Source organism: Carex rostrata, chromosome 24 (assembly GCF_964058835.1).
Source record: "Carex rostrata chromosome 24, lpCarRost1.2, whole genome shotgun sequence".
In the NCBI taxonomy this organism is placed as follows: Eukaryota; Viridiplantae; Streptophyta; class Magnoliopsida; order Poales; family Cyperaceae; genus Carex; species Carex rostrata.
The window spans coordinates 92600-108293 of NC_135941.1; the positions used below are offsets into that span (position 1 = coordinate 92600).

Here is a 15694-nt window from a genome sequence, read left to right on the forward strand (position 1 = left end):
ATTGGGCACTCACGATGATCCACGCGGAAGCCACCGAACGGACAGAGATTAGCTGAGCGCCATGTGGGATCGTCTGAATGGAGACGACGTGCACTCTTATTGGATATCAATCGGACGGTCCGAATCTAAACATAAATAAATATTATGTTAATTTGGGTGATATGAAGAGCAATGATAGGGTGTGATGTGCTTACCAAGAAGGTTTGGTGAGCACAATTCCAAAAGTATATCATATCGACTTCAAAACGTCTAATCCAAACCATTGAAATCTATGTATTTCATAAGTGATGCATGTACATACAAAATTTTGAAAGTTTCGAGTTTATTTGTTACAAGGTCAGACGGTCAAAGAAATGAACTTTTTATAAGTTAATTTATAAGTTGTTTTATATATTCAATTTTTATTATTTCTTTGACCGCTTGACCTTGTAGCAAATAAACTTGAAACTTTGAAAAAATTTCATATACATGTATCACTCATGAATTACATGGATTCCAACGGTTTGAATTTAACGTTTGAACTTGATCCGATATACTTTTGAGAGTGAGTCTATGGTACTATGCATATCACGGGTTGGCACCATGCTACGGCTCTATATTTGAGTTTTCAAATTCTAACGGTCGATCCGAACCGTTCATCTTGTTTTCCATATTAATATGTGTTTGGAGACCAAATTTTACATTTTTTGAAATTTTTTTACTAATTTTTAGATATTTAGAAAATTACTTGATCTGAAAATTATGGACCATCCAAAAACAGTGATTTTCAATAAATCTAAAAAAATAGTAAAAAAATTTTAAAAAATGTAAAATTTGGTCTCCAAACAAATATTAATATGGATAACAAGATGAACGGTTCGGATCGACCGTTAGGATTTGAAAACTCAAATATAGAGCCGTAGCACAGTGCCAAATCGTAATATGCATAGTACCATAGACTCACTCTACTTTTGAAGTTATGTTCACCAAACTCTCTTAGTGAGCACATCACACCCTAGCTTTGCTCTGATATGAATTCTTCTTTCTCATTAGGAGTCCACCCAGATGCAAAATCCTAATGATATCTGGATCGTTGGATGGTCAGTGCAGACCTCAGTGCCACTCTTTTCCAGAGCAGCAGTTAATGAAACTAGCTTGTACAACTTTACCCTAATTACTAGGGGATGAAAACAGAGTGGATTCGGAGTAATATCAAATTTGTATCTGGTTTTGAATGAACGGATACGAATACGGATACAGATAGTAAACAAATGTTAAAATTTAAAAGTAAACTAAATCCTTAAACAGTCCACTAGGCCAATACCATTGAAATAAACACTCCTTATTCTAATAGATACCTGTCTACCTGACTAGATCTGAATTCTTATGGTTGAGACCAACTAGTTGATCAACTGGTTCAACCTAATATTAAATTGATCTGACCCAACTATTCTGAGTGCTCCCAAATTGATCGAATTTGGAAGTATTACTACTATTGGGTGCATTCAATAATTACATGAAACAATATTACTTCATTTCGCATTGGAAAAAAACGTGTCTTTGATAACTTCAGTGAACTATATATCTGTTGGGTTTTCTTTTATGAATGTTCACAACATCAAACTGTTTGTAATCAATTTCAGATTATATATATATATATATATATATATATATATTTTTTTTTTTCTAAATTAAAGCAAAATACAGGGAGCTGAAGTGATCTTAATTTAAATGGGCCTAAAAAAATATATAAGCCCATTTATTTGTCCATGGGCCTTCTATAATACTGTGTTGCTCTTTTATGGCGTAACAGATTTTTAGCACTGGCATAATTTAAGATATAAAGGACCGCTATCACTACAAACAACTGCCATTCATATTCATAATACAACGAGTCATTTTTCAGCAGTACATAATTGTTTGGTACCACATTCAAATTACTTACCTTATCCAGGTACGTACATATATGCAAACACTATATAAACCATGAACTGAACACAATATTTACTATACGCACATATACGCGAATCCCACCGAAGAGACGAGCAAGCTAGCTAGCTAGTTAGCTAACAAGTTTCATTAGTAATAGATAATATCTGTACTTGATGCATGCTAATTAACTGATTGGATCTAAATTAACCCTAGCCCAGAGGATGTCATCTTGAGGAAGGATGTGAAAAGCTGGCTCACTGCCAGGCACGACACCGAGCTTGTTGTATGCCGCAGGGGAGATATCCTCATAGTGACCTGGAACCTTTGCTTTAACCGTTGACCCATCATCACCGATCAGCGACACAGTGTAGAGTGTTGCTTTAACCGGGTGGCAATGGAACACAGCATAGGGGTAACGTTTTGCATGGCAGGCCACCAGCTCAGATGCCTTTACCTGAATATATGTGTGTGTGTATAGATATATAAAAGTGAAAACAATCTCAAACTTTATATATAGAATAGTAAAAATAATTCTTTATATGTCGGTAATATATTGGATTAGAGTGTTTCTGAGTTCACCAACCCTCTGAAATCTGAAATCAACTCAACTCTAAAATCTATTAGATTTTTTGTATGCAGCACATTACTCATAAAGTAGACGGGTTTCAACGGTTTAGATTTGTTATTTGAAATCAATACGATAAGTTTTATAGTTGAGTTCACAGAGAGGATTGGTGAACTTAGGAACACCCTAGTTCTGCTCCTCTAAAAGCAAGTAGTATTGAAGTAAACATGCACGGTTAAAATAAAGGTATTTTAGAGCATCTACATCCCTGAAATTCTTGGAGTTTCTAATCTGATGTGGCAGTTTTTAAACCAGTTTCAGGGATGCAGATGGGTTTCTTATTTAGCAACTTTACTCCAAAGTTTATTAATAAGAAACCGTTTATAAACTCTGACGTGGCCAAATAATTCGTTGAAAGTCTTTTCTCTTGTAATTTATTTGCTGATGTGGCAATTAGGAAACTCTAATTTTAGTTTCAGGGATGTGGGGATTTAGAAACTTTCAGAGACAAAATTTCTAAAAATTAGTTAACAGTTATTTAGAAACTCTAAGAGTTTCACGGATGTAGATGCTCTTATTTGTTAATACTATAATCACCTTGTTCAAGCCTGTGATGGTATATTTCTGGTTTGGGGTTGCGTCCTTTGAAACAAAAGTAGACATGGTACGGAGGTTCCTGGAATTGAGACTAGACATAACGAAGTCAACCATGGACTCGAGTGATGTGGCACAGTGCCAGTGCTTGATCTGACCGGCCGTAGCATTGGCCTCGCACTCGGCAAGGGTCTTCTTGATGGAGGAAGCCATTTCAGAGCTCGGGTCGATGGAGAGGCGGGAGAGGATGTCAGGCAGCTTGGACGAAGAGAAAGGGATGGAGTCAGCGACCTGGCGGGGGAGAAGCGAGGCACCGGCAGTAGCACGTGTGAAATGGAGTGTCATTGTTGATCCAATTCGGAGGCTCTTCCCCAAGAAGAAGATGGAGCCAACGCTTTCTTCTGTAGCTGCCTGTGAGGCCTCATTACCTGCGAAGTGAAGCCATATCTTTAGAGAGAAATATACATATCCACCAATTGCAAGAAACTGTAGGAGGGAATTTGCTGGTTGGATATATGTGGCACTGGCACTGCTTTACGCACGTGTGTTCATATATAATGTTTGATTTACTAATTGAATCCTTTTTTCTATAATTTCTCTCTGCTGCAATTTTGAAACTTCTTTCATTAAAATAAAATTTATGCAGGGGGGATTAATTATTAATGAGACTAATAACCTATCATGAACGAAAAAGCCAATATATTTTGCATTATTGTCATTACATGCGCAGTCGAGTGCGATATTAAGCTTGTTATATACTTGTATATCAATTAAAGACAAAAAAAAAAGAAGAACAAATTAATATTTCTTTAAGATAATTAACAAGAGTTCCCCACTAAAATGTATTTAATTGCATCTGTTGCATTTATTCTAATTTGTTTCATTTAATTTTAATCTTTGAATAGAACTAGGGTGTTCGTAAGTTCACCAAAGCTCTTTGTGAACTCAACTCTAAAATCTATTGAATTGATTTCAAACGACAAATCCAAATCGTTAAAATCCTTCTACCTCATGAGTGATACGTCTATATGTGAAAATTTTATAGTTTCGAATTAATTTGGTATAAAGTCAAGTGGTCGACATTATAAGATTTATAAATTAATTTTAATGCATTCATTTTTTTGACATTTTTTACCACTTGGCTATATACAAAATTAATTTTAAATTTTAAATTTTTTGCATGTAGACGCATCAGTCGTAAAGTAGAAGGATTTTAACGGTTTAAATTTGTCATTTGAAGCCAATCCGATAAGTTAGAGTTGAGTGCACAATGAGACTTGGTGAACTTAGGAACACCCTAGTGCTACTCTTAATCTTTTATATGTACATAGTTAGTAATAAGATTGTTGATAGTTTGTTTCTACAAGAAAGGGAAAAGGAGAAATTAACTGGAATAAATGAGATCACGAATGGCACTTGGCATTGGAGTATTGGGAAGGACGGACCGCCAGTAGACCTCTGCCGGTGAACCGGCATCACTCACTCCAAATACTAGAGTAACCTGAAAAATAAAGATAGCAATTCAATTGATCGCTTGATCAAAAGTAGAAACATAAACGAAATAGTGATGAAACAAATTTTAATTTGCTACAAAGCAATATGCAAACGCATACGTACTGTAAAGCAACAAACCAGTGTTTCAAGTAATGTTAATTAGTACTTAGTAGACTTAATTTGATATATAATATATATCGAACTTCCCGTATATATAATAATATAATCTTTTATTTTTCCTTTCTATTTTTGGAAGGACAATATAGTCAGTAGTTGCCTGTTTAAAAATTGGGATATGTTGTGCTCACCAAAAGGAAGGAAAAGAGGAGGAGAAAACGAGCCATGGCTAGGAATAAGAGAGAAGAAAAGATAAAGAGAATGTTAAGGTTTTGTGGTGCCTGGCAATAGAAAAAACGCTGGTATTTATAGAAGGGGAGGTACCGATCGAGGTGATTAATGTTCACTCCGTAAGAGGGGAGGGGAGGGGAGGGGAGGGGAAAGGTGACTAGAGAGGGAAAGATGAGTTTGCATCTTCTGCATTAAAACATCTTGCGTCTGATCAGGATCCAAGCCAATCTCAGCCGTTTGCATTATACTTGTTTATATTAATTTGTATTTGCATATAAATCTCATACGGCATGTTTTCTTGTGGAGTACCCCTTGCTTCACACGTAAGCCGCTAAATAAGAAGTAAAATATCCACATAAAAGCCGTTTAACGAGAAGTAAAATTGAAAGAGTAAGATGGTGCAAGAAGTGAGCTAATCCGAAGTAGTTACACCACTCTTTGGGCAAATTAACTTAGTTAACACTTTGCATGTAGGACCTACTATCATAAATTTATTTTTTATCAACATCTTACTTCTCCAGATGAATTAATTTAAACCATAATTTTAACTATATACGCAAGTAATATATATTCTCATTAACTTTACTCAACAAGCAAACATAGACAAAAGAAAATGACATGAAATCAAATTACATAATTTAATTTTATATTTATAAAATAATCTTTTCAGTTATCCAAAATCATGATGAATTTTGTCATTATATTAATATCAAAAATGTAATTTACATGGCAAACTAAGGAGAATTTTGTTTTCATTTATTATACGTATTCAATTTTATTTTTCAAGTTTCCTAAATTTTATTATATTTTAATAAATAGAATTTAGATTATTAAAATTGATAAAAAAAAATATATATAATAACTATTATTCAAAAATTATAATTGATAACAATTATTTAAAAAATAAATATTCTTATAAATATTTTTCACAAATTACGATTTCACACAATTATTATGTACAACTATAAATTCATTTCAATACAATTTCATCACTATTTTTACTCAAAGGTATAATTTTTATTTTCATATACCAAAAATATTTTCACCCACATAATTTCCCTATAAACGGATAAATATCATGTGCTATGAAAGCAAAATATGGGCCCGTATATGTCATTATTAATTAGATGGGAACATATATGTCATATTACCCGAGCACATGAAAGCAAAATATGGGCCCGTAAAAGTTTCTTTCTTCTGTGTTTTATGGAATCATGATTGGATGGGAACATATATATCATGAAAATAAATCTGCTGGAATTCTTGGCGAATTATAGGACCCTGGAATCCTAATCTCAACTGTTGATTTTTACTTTTCCTAGAACGTTTTCGAGATCTGTGCACATAAAAGTTTGAACGGTTGATATTCGGATTTCAGGATCTTGTAATTCCTCTCGGAATTACAACAGATTCGGTCTCATATATCATAATTCTTAGATTTTGATGTGATATTGTTTTTACGTGTATGCCTTTATGTCTTTTGTTGTTAATAGAACTGTTGTAAGACTTATCGTATTTAATTTTGGTACCTATTTTGAGTATCAAATTAAATATGCTTGATTTCTATAAAATTAGTGGTCATATCACTACTTTTCAAAAAAAAAAAATGTATGTCATATTCCCGTCCTTATTTTGATTAAAAAAATCTAGTACTCTTGCAAAAAATATCAGAAACTTTTATGTTTTAGAAACAAGTAAACATTATTGAAAAGAACAAAAAATATGATCAAATTTTTTCGATGCCATAGAAAAAACTTTAACGTTTCACAATGTTGCACGGTTGGTAAAAATATATATATATATATATCATTGCAAAAGAATTAAAAATCTGTTGCATTTCCTTATTGTTATTTCCTACAATTCAACGCTTAAAATTTCTATCAAATAATTATAATTTGATTTAAAGGTTACATTAAAAATATAATAAAATAATTTGTTGACAACTAATTCAAACTTTTAAATTAATTCGTTGACAATATTTTTGTAACAACAAACTAATTTTAATCAAAAGAACTTAATTTGCTGGCAAAAGAAATTAAAAAAAAAAAAATCAAATTCAAGTATTTAAATGGCGTAACTTTTGATTAAAAATATGATATTTTATTATTATAACTCGAGCATAGCCCGTAACGGTTGTTTTCAACAAAAAAAATCGTCTGAAGCCCAAAAAATAAACTTGTAAATTTAAAATTGACAATAACAAATCAATATAATAAGTTTCTTATTTTCATGCAATTCAACACTTTAATTTTCACATTATAAAAATTCTATTTCAGTTTGTAATACAAGTTCGGACATTAATTTGTGAATAAAATAACATAGGTTAAAGGATCCGCATCAAATATACGGTTCATTTACATAATGAAATTTTATGTTGTTGCCGAAGGAATAAGAATTTTTTTGATAAACCATAATTAAGAAAATGATTTTTACTAATTCAGCATGATTGTTTTTTTTTTTTTTTTCAAAAACCCGAAGAACCGGAGGAGCCCTCCGGTCTCAAAATTTTCCTTTACTCAAGACCGGAGGAGCCCTCCAGTCTCCCATAATTTTAACCGGTTTGGTCCATTATAATTGCATTATAATTCGGATGCCACAGAAGATCCAAAATTTAAAATAAATCAAGACCGGATGGCCGGTCCGGTCTCTCCCTTTAGTCTGAATATGATTAGTGCGTATCCTCAGAAATATCTCATATTTTGCGTATCCTCTAAGATATCTCATATTTTGTGTGACCGATGCGTCTGGTACTTATTGGGGGATAGTGCAGGGCCAGTATTATTTGAGCTTTGAGATTCGTGCATAATGTATTTGAATGGTTAAGATTTTCCAAAAAAGTCACACAAAATATGAGATATCTAAGAGGATGCGAATTCGAATACGACCAACCTGAGTTAACTGTTTGGCACCTCTACAAAAATAATAAAACAAGACCGGATGGCCGGTACGGTCTCTCCCATAAATAATTTATTTTCGAGGCACACCAACTCATAATTAATAAAAAAGATAGTCTTATAGTTAATAAAACATACCAACTTAATATTTGTTCGCTTACAAAAGTATGCTACAAAGTTTCAGGTACAGCTAGTTGTACCAGTTTAAAACCTTGAATCAACTCTCGTCTAAGACTGCAAGTGCACAATCATATCCGTATAGTATAATAAGGTATCGATCCTCAGGGACGGTATAATTCGACTCTAAATTCCTACTAATCTGAGTTAGGTACTAGAAGTGTAAAAGGTTGGGTTTGGTTTGTTTATATTTCCTAATTTCAAGTGACGATTCAATTAACAGTAAATGAAAGCAATTAAAGGTTTTGGTTTTGAACAATGATAAAAGGCGTTCCCAGGGTTTCAGGTTTCATCCCAAACTTTGCCCTCTCTGGACTTATCATCCGACTCGCATCATCTCTGATGCGACCCGTTTGATGCGACTCGCATCATCTCTGATGAGGGTCGCTTAGCCCTCGAGCTGAGCTGACATGTGTTCGTATCTAAGTTGACTTCTTGTGCGAGGCTTCAACCTGTAGCTCTCACCTACTGGTATCTAACCTAAATTGATTGTCTGGTTTGCTAGAAGTATCCATAACCTTTCGATAATGGAAAGTTCACCTCTCGGCTACTATTATATTCCAAATCACTTAGAGAGCAGAGATCAAGAGAGAAGAGAGAGATTGGAGATTGCTTGAAGAAGAAGAGAAGATTGCAAGATCCTCTCCAATCCACCTTGGATCTTCGAGCTTCATCATGATCTGCCCATTCTCCCTCTCTTTTATGCTTTCTTTTACCATGTTTGAGTAGAACTTTAGTTCCTAGGGTTAGGATGTAGTCTCTAAACTTTGTCTTTGAGTTGCACGTTGTTTTGATCTAAGTTTGAACTTGTGTGATTCTTTGTTTGAGTATTCATTGATTGCTTGATTTTGATTGCTTGATTGATTCTTGATTGTCTACTGTTAGATGTCTATAGCATCTCTTCTAGTAATTTGACATTGATGTTTCTTGCAATTGTGATTGAGTATGTGAGGTAGATCTAAGATCAATAGTAGCCGAGAGGTGAACTTTCCATTATCGAAAGGTTATGGATACTTCTAGCAAACCAGACAATCAATTTAGGTTAGATACCAGTAGGTGAGAGCTACAGGTTGAAGCCTCGCACAAGAAGTCAACTTAGATACGAACACATGTCAGCTCAGCTCGAGGGCTAAGCGACCCTCATCAGAGATGATGCGAGTCGCATCAAACGGGTCGCATCAGAGATGATGCGAGTCGGATGATAAGTCCAGAGAGGGCAAAGTTTGGGATGAAACCTGAAACCCTGGGAACGTCTTTTATCATTGTTCAAAACCAAAACCTTTAATTGCTTTCATTTACTGTTAATTGAATCGTCACTTGAAATTAGGAAATATAAACAAACCAAACCCAACCTTTTACACTTCTAGTACCTAACTCAGATTAGTAGGAATTTAGAGTCGAATTATACCGTCCCTGAGGATCGATACCTTATTATACTATACGGATATGATTGTGCACTTGCAGTCTTAGACGAGAGTTGATTCAAGGTTTTAAACTGGTACAACTAGCTGTACCTGAAACTTTGTAGCATACTTTTGTAAGCGTTCCTTACGTCTGAATATTTGTGAGCGTTCCTTACGTCTGAATATTTGTGAGCATATTCTAATTAAGAAAACACACCAACTCATAATTGTTTAGCGTTCCTTACGTCTGAATATTTGTGAGCGTTCCTTACGTCACTGCACAGTCACCGCACTGACACACCCAAAAAGGATAAAAATTGGTGAGAACGGAACCTCTCGGTCTTGAAAAGAAAAAAAAAGTGAAAAAAAGTGAAAAAAAGAAAAAAAATGAGTCGCTGCTGATATCTCCATATTATATCTAAATTACAGCCCTGATTTACACTAAAACCTGTGTTTTAGAGCCTATAAAAGTGGACTCTTTACTTATATTTCGATGAAATGTGGTACTGCTATGCTTTGTTTGGTATTTTGCAGGAAAAAAGGGCGAAAAACTGGATCTGACAATTTTTCATACGGCCCGTATGACATTCCCTACGGGCCGTACAAGATCTTCCCAACCACACAGAAGGGTTCCACAACAGAGGCACAAAGTCTCCAAGACAAAGCACAGGCATACGGCCCGTACGGGGTCCCCTACGGGCCGTACGACGCTAATTCGGAAAATCCAGCTGGAATCTGAAATGAGCATAATTTAAGGAGGCCGAAAAGGAAGCCTCTTGGGACGTGATCTGGAGCATTAAATGAGATATTTCCTCACCGAAAAAAGGAGATTCACCACTGGAAGTTGGACAAGCTTTCTTGGAGCAAAAGACAAGAGGAGGAGAAGAGGAAGAGAAGTGAAAAACGCGAGTTTGCAACGGATCTTCGAATTTTCCACTGTTTTGTCATGAACTCCTTCATTTCTTGTTATTTGTGTTATCTTATGAACATGAGTAGCTAATTTACTTTGTTTCTAGGGTTAAGATGTAGTTTCTAGTTTGGTTTTGTTTGCATGCTACTTGGATTTTGTGTTGAATGCTTTGTTTTTACCTTGTTGTGTAGTATTTTGATTGCTTTATTTGTGGTTGCTTGAATTGATTAGTCATCCCGTTAGATGAATGCGCACATCTAAGTGTTAGGAGCCAAGTCTATGACATTTAATCCAACCGAATAAAGTATATGAAGTAGGGTGAAACCAAGGAGTACCCGAAAGGTGAAACTTTCCTTGAGGCGAAAGTCCTTGGATACTTTTAGTAAACCAACAAGTAACTTGGATAAATTAGGCCAAAATGCGAAAGTTGAGGTTTAATGCATCTAAGAGGGAAGTATTTGAGTCCGATAATCGAGTACTAGGCCAAAATGCGAAAGTTGAGGTTAGGTATCTAGATCTGGTCGATAGAAACCCTAAACATTAGTATCAACGCAGAAAACAGTAGTGCAACATCAACTCGGGGTCCCCTACGGGCCGTACGGGCCGTATGCCTCGGGGCTGAACAGAAATGAAATCTGAACCCTGGAAATGCCTTTTTATTCTTATTAAACAAAACCCCAAAAATATTTATTGTTTTGAATATCATTATTTATCTTTTTAAAACACCAAAATCACATTTGCAACTTCTAGAGTTTATTTAATTTAAGTAAAGTCCAGTTAAGTTTCAACCGTCCCTGTGGATCGATACTTGATAATACTACGCGATTAGGATTGTACACTTGCAATCTGAGTCGAAAGTGTAATCAAGGTTAAAAGGTACAGCTTGTTATACTGAAACTTTGTGCATACTTTTGTGTGAACAGCTGCACAGTCCGCCGCACCATCAATTTAAAAAATGTGAGAAATTGTTAAGACCGGAGGGCTCCTCCGGTCTTGAGAAAAGGGAAAATTTGAGACCGGAGGGCTCCTAAAGTCCTTCTGATTTTTGGAAAAAAAAAAAGTAATCATGCTGGATTAGTAAAAATCATTTTTTTAATTATGGTTTATCAAAAAAATTCAAGGAATAACGCAGTAAAACGCCAAAGAATAGTCCCAATTCCGCAGTAGATCTAGGAACTTTTAAAGGAATTAACTGTAGAACTGATGTGGTTTCTTAGTGACATTGAAAATTTTTCGTTCTCATTCTGATTCTTTAACAAAAATTTATTATATCTCTTAAAATAAAGTTATTGACAAATGTGAGCTTTTTTTTTTTTTTTTTTTATAAAAGACATAACAGCCCGTTTCATTTTACTGAAACCAAAAGGGGTAACATAAGTGTCTGATACATCAAAATTAAGGAACAGTAATCAAACAATAAGGGCCGCAGACCCGCAGTCGTCTCTTTTCCTTCCACACCACCCCTTGCCGACGCCCAATTTCTCTTAAATCCGATTTTAAGTTGAGGAGAGGTCAGATTAGTTCATTTATAAAAGACAAAAATGATGTGATAAGTTTCAGTGGTCCTTCAGATAAGTGTCTTTACTCTTTGGCAGCCTCTGCCAATGCTTTCAGAAAAAAGTTTCAGTGGTCCACTCAAAATCTCACCTCTTATATATGTCCACTGAAAATTAAAAATCAGTAATTTTTTTTTCTTTATTTATTATAATTGTTTTTAAATACTATATTTTCGGCCAACAGAGAATATAGCTAGTATACTCGATCGGCCAAATCAGCCTATAAATGGTTGACAGAAGGGGCAAAGATTAGATGGCATTTTCATTTCATTTGGAGAAGCAAGGCGCCCCCATCAGCTCAATTTTTTGCTTACCTAGTGCTACAGGAACAGGATAAGATACTGACAAAGACAGTATTGAGAAGAAGAGGTTTCACCTTGAATATGGACTGTGTATGTTGTAGACAGTGTCTAATAGAATCAACCTTACACCTGCTAGCTGTACCTATATATGTCCAGTTGCGGTCTCAGTTTGGTACCATGTGGATGTGGCCATACTGTTAGCAAAACCAATTTTCCATGTGGGGCAATCAGTAGAGGCAATTTGGTAAAATTCTTGGACCATGGTCAAGACTCAAGAGAGAATGGTCTACGCGTTTCATTTGCACAGCATGGCACATTTGGAGGAATGCACTAATCTTCAATAATCAGAGGCATGAGGTCAAGACCATAGCATACAAAGCGGTACGTGCTTGACATGGGATCGATTGTGGTTAAAACATTTTGCTCCTACAATGCGGCAATGCCCGCTTCAGCAGCTCATACGAACGACCCATTCATTCGCATTTTCTGACCTCCGCACGCGAGAACACACCAATTTTGCCCAAGGAAATGTTAACAGAACGTCTACAAAAAAAAACCCAGTCGTTATATTGAAGTGCAGTAAATCAACGGTTTAGATCAATTTCCGAACATACCTCTTTAGTTCCTGCCTGCTAGCCAAGCATTCTATCCTTAGCTGAATCCGCACGACCGTGACAGGCGAGGCGACAGCGTCAGTGCACGACAGGTGGCACGGGCAATGCGCAGGGGGGTCCTCCTTGACTGCCAAGTAATTGGGCACGCACGACGATCCACGCGGCAACCACCGAACGGAAACGGTCAGAGATTAGCTGAGCACCATGTGGGATCGTCTGAATGGAGATGACGTACACTCTTATTGGATATCAATCGGACAGTCCGAATCTAAACATAAATAAATATTATGTTAATTTGGGTGATATGAAGAGCAAAGCTTGGGTGTGATGTGCTCACTAAGAATGTTTGGTGAGCACAATTCCAAAAGTATATCAAATAGACTTCAAATGTAGAATTCAAACAGTTGAAATCCATGTACTTCATGAGTGATGTATGTACATGGAAAATTTTGAAAGTTTCGAGTTTATTTATTACAAAATCAAGCAGTCTAAGAAATGAACTTTTTATAAGTTAATTTATAAGTTGTTTTATATATTTAATTTTTATTATTTCTTTGACCGCTTGACCTCAATGGCAGAACTATATGTTAAGTAAAGGGGGCTAAGCTCCCCTATCCTTTAACAATTTTGCATTTTTTTACCTTGAAAATTTTAAATTTTACAAAAAATATCACTATTAGCCCCCTTCATAAAATAAAATTACATGACGCCTATTCATCCAGTCCCCTCTATCTCAATTTCCTAGTTCCGCCCCTGCTTGACCTTGTAGAAAATAAACTTGAAACTTTAAAAAAATTTCATGTACATGCGTCACTCATGAATTATATGGATTCCAACGGTTTGGATTTGACGTTTGAATTCGATCATAATTAGTACTATTATGATCGGTTATTTGAAACAACCAATCATAATTCAAATTTTTAGGATCGATTATTTAACCGATCCAGATTAGTGTAATTAGTATCGCCTTGATCAGGATCAATTAAAATCTGATACTAATGTGCGTAAATAACTGATCCTAATTTTAATTTTTCCACTAGTAATAGTCTTTTGGAGATGTGCTCACCAATCCCTCTTGGTGAGCACATCACACCCTAGTTTTGCGCTCTATATATATATATATATGTAACTACCAATTGCAAGAAATTGTACAAGAGAATTTGCTGGTTGGATATGTGGCACTGTCACTGGCACTGCCTTACGTATGTTCATATATAATGTTTGATTTACTAATTGAATCCCTTGTTTCTATAATTTCTCTCTGCTGCAATTTTGAAACTGTTATTGTTTTATTAAAATAAAATTTAAGCTGGAGGATTAATTAATTAATGAGAATAATAACCTATCATGAACGAAAAAGTCAGTGTATTTAATTTGCATTATTATCATTACATGCGCAAAAGCACAGTCGAGTGCGACACAAAAAAAAAATGTATTTATTTGCATCTGTTGCATTCATTATAATTTGTCCAGTACGATGTCTGCGAGAAACATTTAATTTTAATCTTATATGTTTATTTCATTCAAAAAAAATTTAATCTTATATGTACATATAGTTAATAATAAGTTGATTGTTGATAGTTTGTTCCTACAAGGAAGGGAAAAGGAAAAATTAACTGGTATAAATGAGATCACGAATGACACTTGGCATTGGAGTATTGGGAAGGACGGACCGCCAGTAGATCGACCTCTGCCGGTGAACCGGAATCAGAGCAACCCGAAAAATGAAGATATATATATAGCAAGTGATGATCTATTGATACTTGATCAAAAGTAGCAACATAAACGAAATAGTGATGAAACAAATATTAATTTTCTAGAATGCAATATGCAAACGTATACTAGCTGCAAAGCAACAAACAAAACAAGTGTTTCAAGAGTGTTAATTAGTACTCAATAGACTTTAATTTGATAATATCGAACTTCCCGTATATATAATATTATAATCTTTTAGTATTTTTTCCTTTCTATTTTTAGAAGGACAATATAGTCAGTAGTTGCCTGTTTAAACATTGGGATATGTTGTGCTCACCAAAAGGAAGGAAAGGAGGAGGAGAAAACGGGAATCGAATCCTCTGCCCACAAGTGAGTTCGACCGTTGGATCTAATTAAGACTCGTGTTAGTTGATTGGCTGCATATATATTGACGGAAAAATGAGTTACTTTCCCCGTTAACTCATTCTTTCATTTCCCTCATCTCTCAGGCGAACCACAAAAAGATCCAGGAGATTCTCACCACCATCTCCTCTCCCTTCGACTCTCATGGCGTTGAAGGAAAACTCCTCGTTGTTGCCTCGCATTTCCTTCTTCCATCATCCTTCTAGCTCATACCTTGATTTCAGAAACCCTAATTCTTGAACTGTCAAATCGTTGGACACTGAGTTCTCAACTCCGGTAATGTCTCTCTCTTAGCGTGCCCTCTAACGAAAGCAAGTAAGACAATTGCTTTTTCAATACAAATTGATTGAACTGAGAACGAGAGGTTGGAGAAGCAGAAAATGAATGCTGAAATTAAGAAAGATAAGTCTGACAAGGTTAATTATTTTGTCTCCTCCAACGCCATGAGAGTCAGAGGAGATGGTGGTGAGAATCTCCTGGATCTTTTTGTGGTTTGCCTAAGAGATGAGGGAAATGAAATAATGAGTTAACGAAGAAAGTTGCTCATTTTTTCCGTCAATATGCAACCAATCAACTAACACGAATCTTAATTAGATCCGACAGCCGAACTCATTTGTGGGCAAGATTTCCTGCCCACAAGGGGGGCAGAGGATTTGATTCCGATGAGCCATGGCTAGGAATAAGAAAGAAGAAAAGATAAACAGAATGTTAAGGTTTTGTGGTGCATGGTAGTAGAAAAAATGCTGGCATTTATAGAAGAGGAGTAGAGAGGGAAAGATGAGTTCTCATCTTCTGCATTAATGCATCT

At 35.3% G+C, this 15694-nt stretch overlaps 1 protein-coding gene across 2 annotated transcripts; it reads right to left on the bottom strand.

The window, feature by feature from the left end:
- Positions 1–1833: 1833 nt before the first annotated feature.
- LOC144575306 (BURP domain-containing protein 6-like) lies at positions 1834–15589 on the bottom strand. 2 transcript variants are annotated; one of them, XM_078325399.1, is made up of 5 exons: positions 15551–15589; positions 14801–14829; positions 4460–4571; positions 3074–3498; positions 1834–2365 (listed from the first exon to the last, which is right to left on the bottom strand). In XM_078325399.1, the coding sequence occupies exons 1-5, from the start codon at positions 15555–15557 to the stop codon at positions 2096–2098; spliced, it is 843 nt and encodes a 280-aa protein (XP_078181525.1). In that variant the 5' UTR covers positions 15558–15589; the 3' UTR covers positions 1834–2095. The 2 variants fall into 2 exon arrangements, with proteins under 2 accessions (XP_078181525.1, XP_078181524.1); XM_078325398.1 differs by lacking the exons at positions 14801–14829; positions 15551–15589 and adding an exon at positions 4873–4962.
- Positions 15590–15694: the final 105 nt, after the last annotated feature.

Bases quoted from the DNA above. Each gene is read 5' to 3' on its own strand.
- LOC144575306 (XM_078325399.1), bottom strand. The intron at 3,499-4,459 runs GTTAATTTCTCC...TTCACTTCGCAG, and splicing joins TCGTGATCTCATTTATTCCA to GTAATGAGGCCTCACAGGCA. The intron at 2,366-3,073 runs GTGATTATAGTA...ACATATATTCAG, and splicing joins CCATCACAGGCTTGAACAAG to GTAAAGGCATCTGAGCTGGT.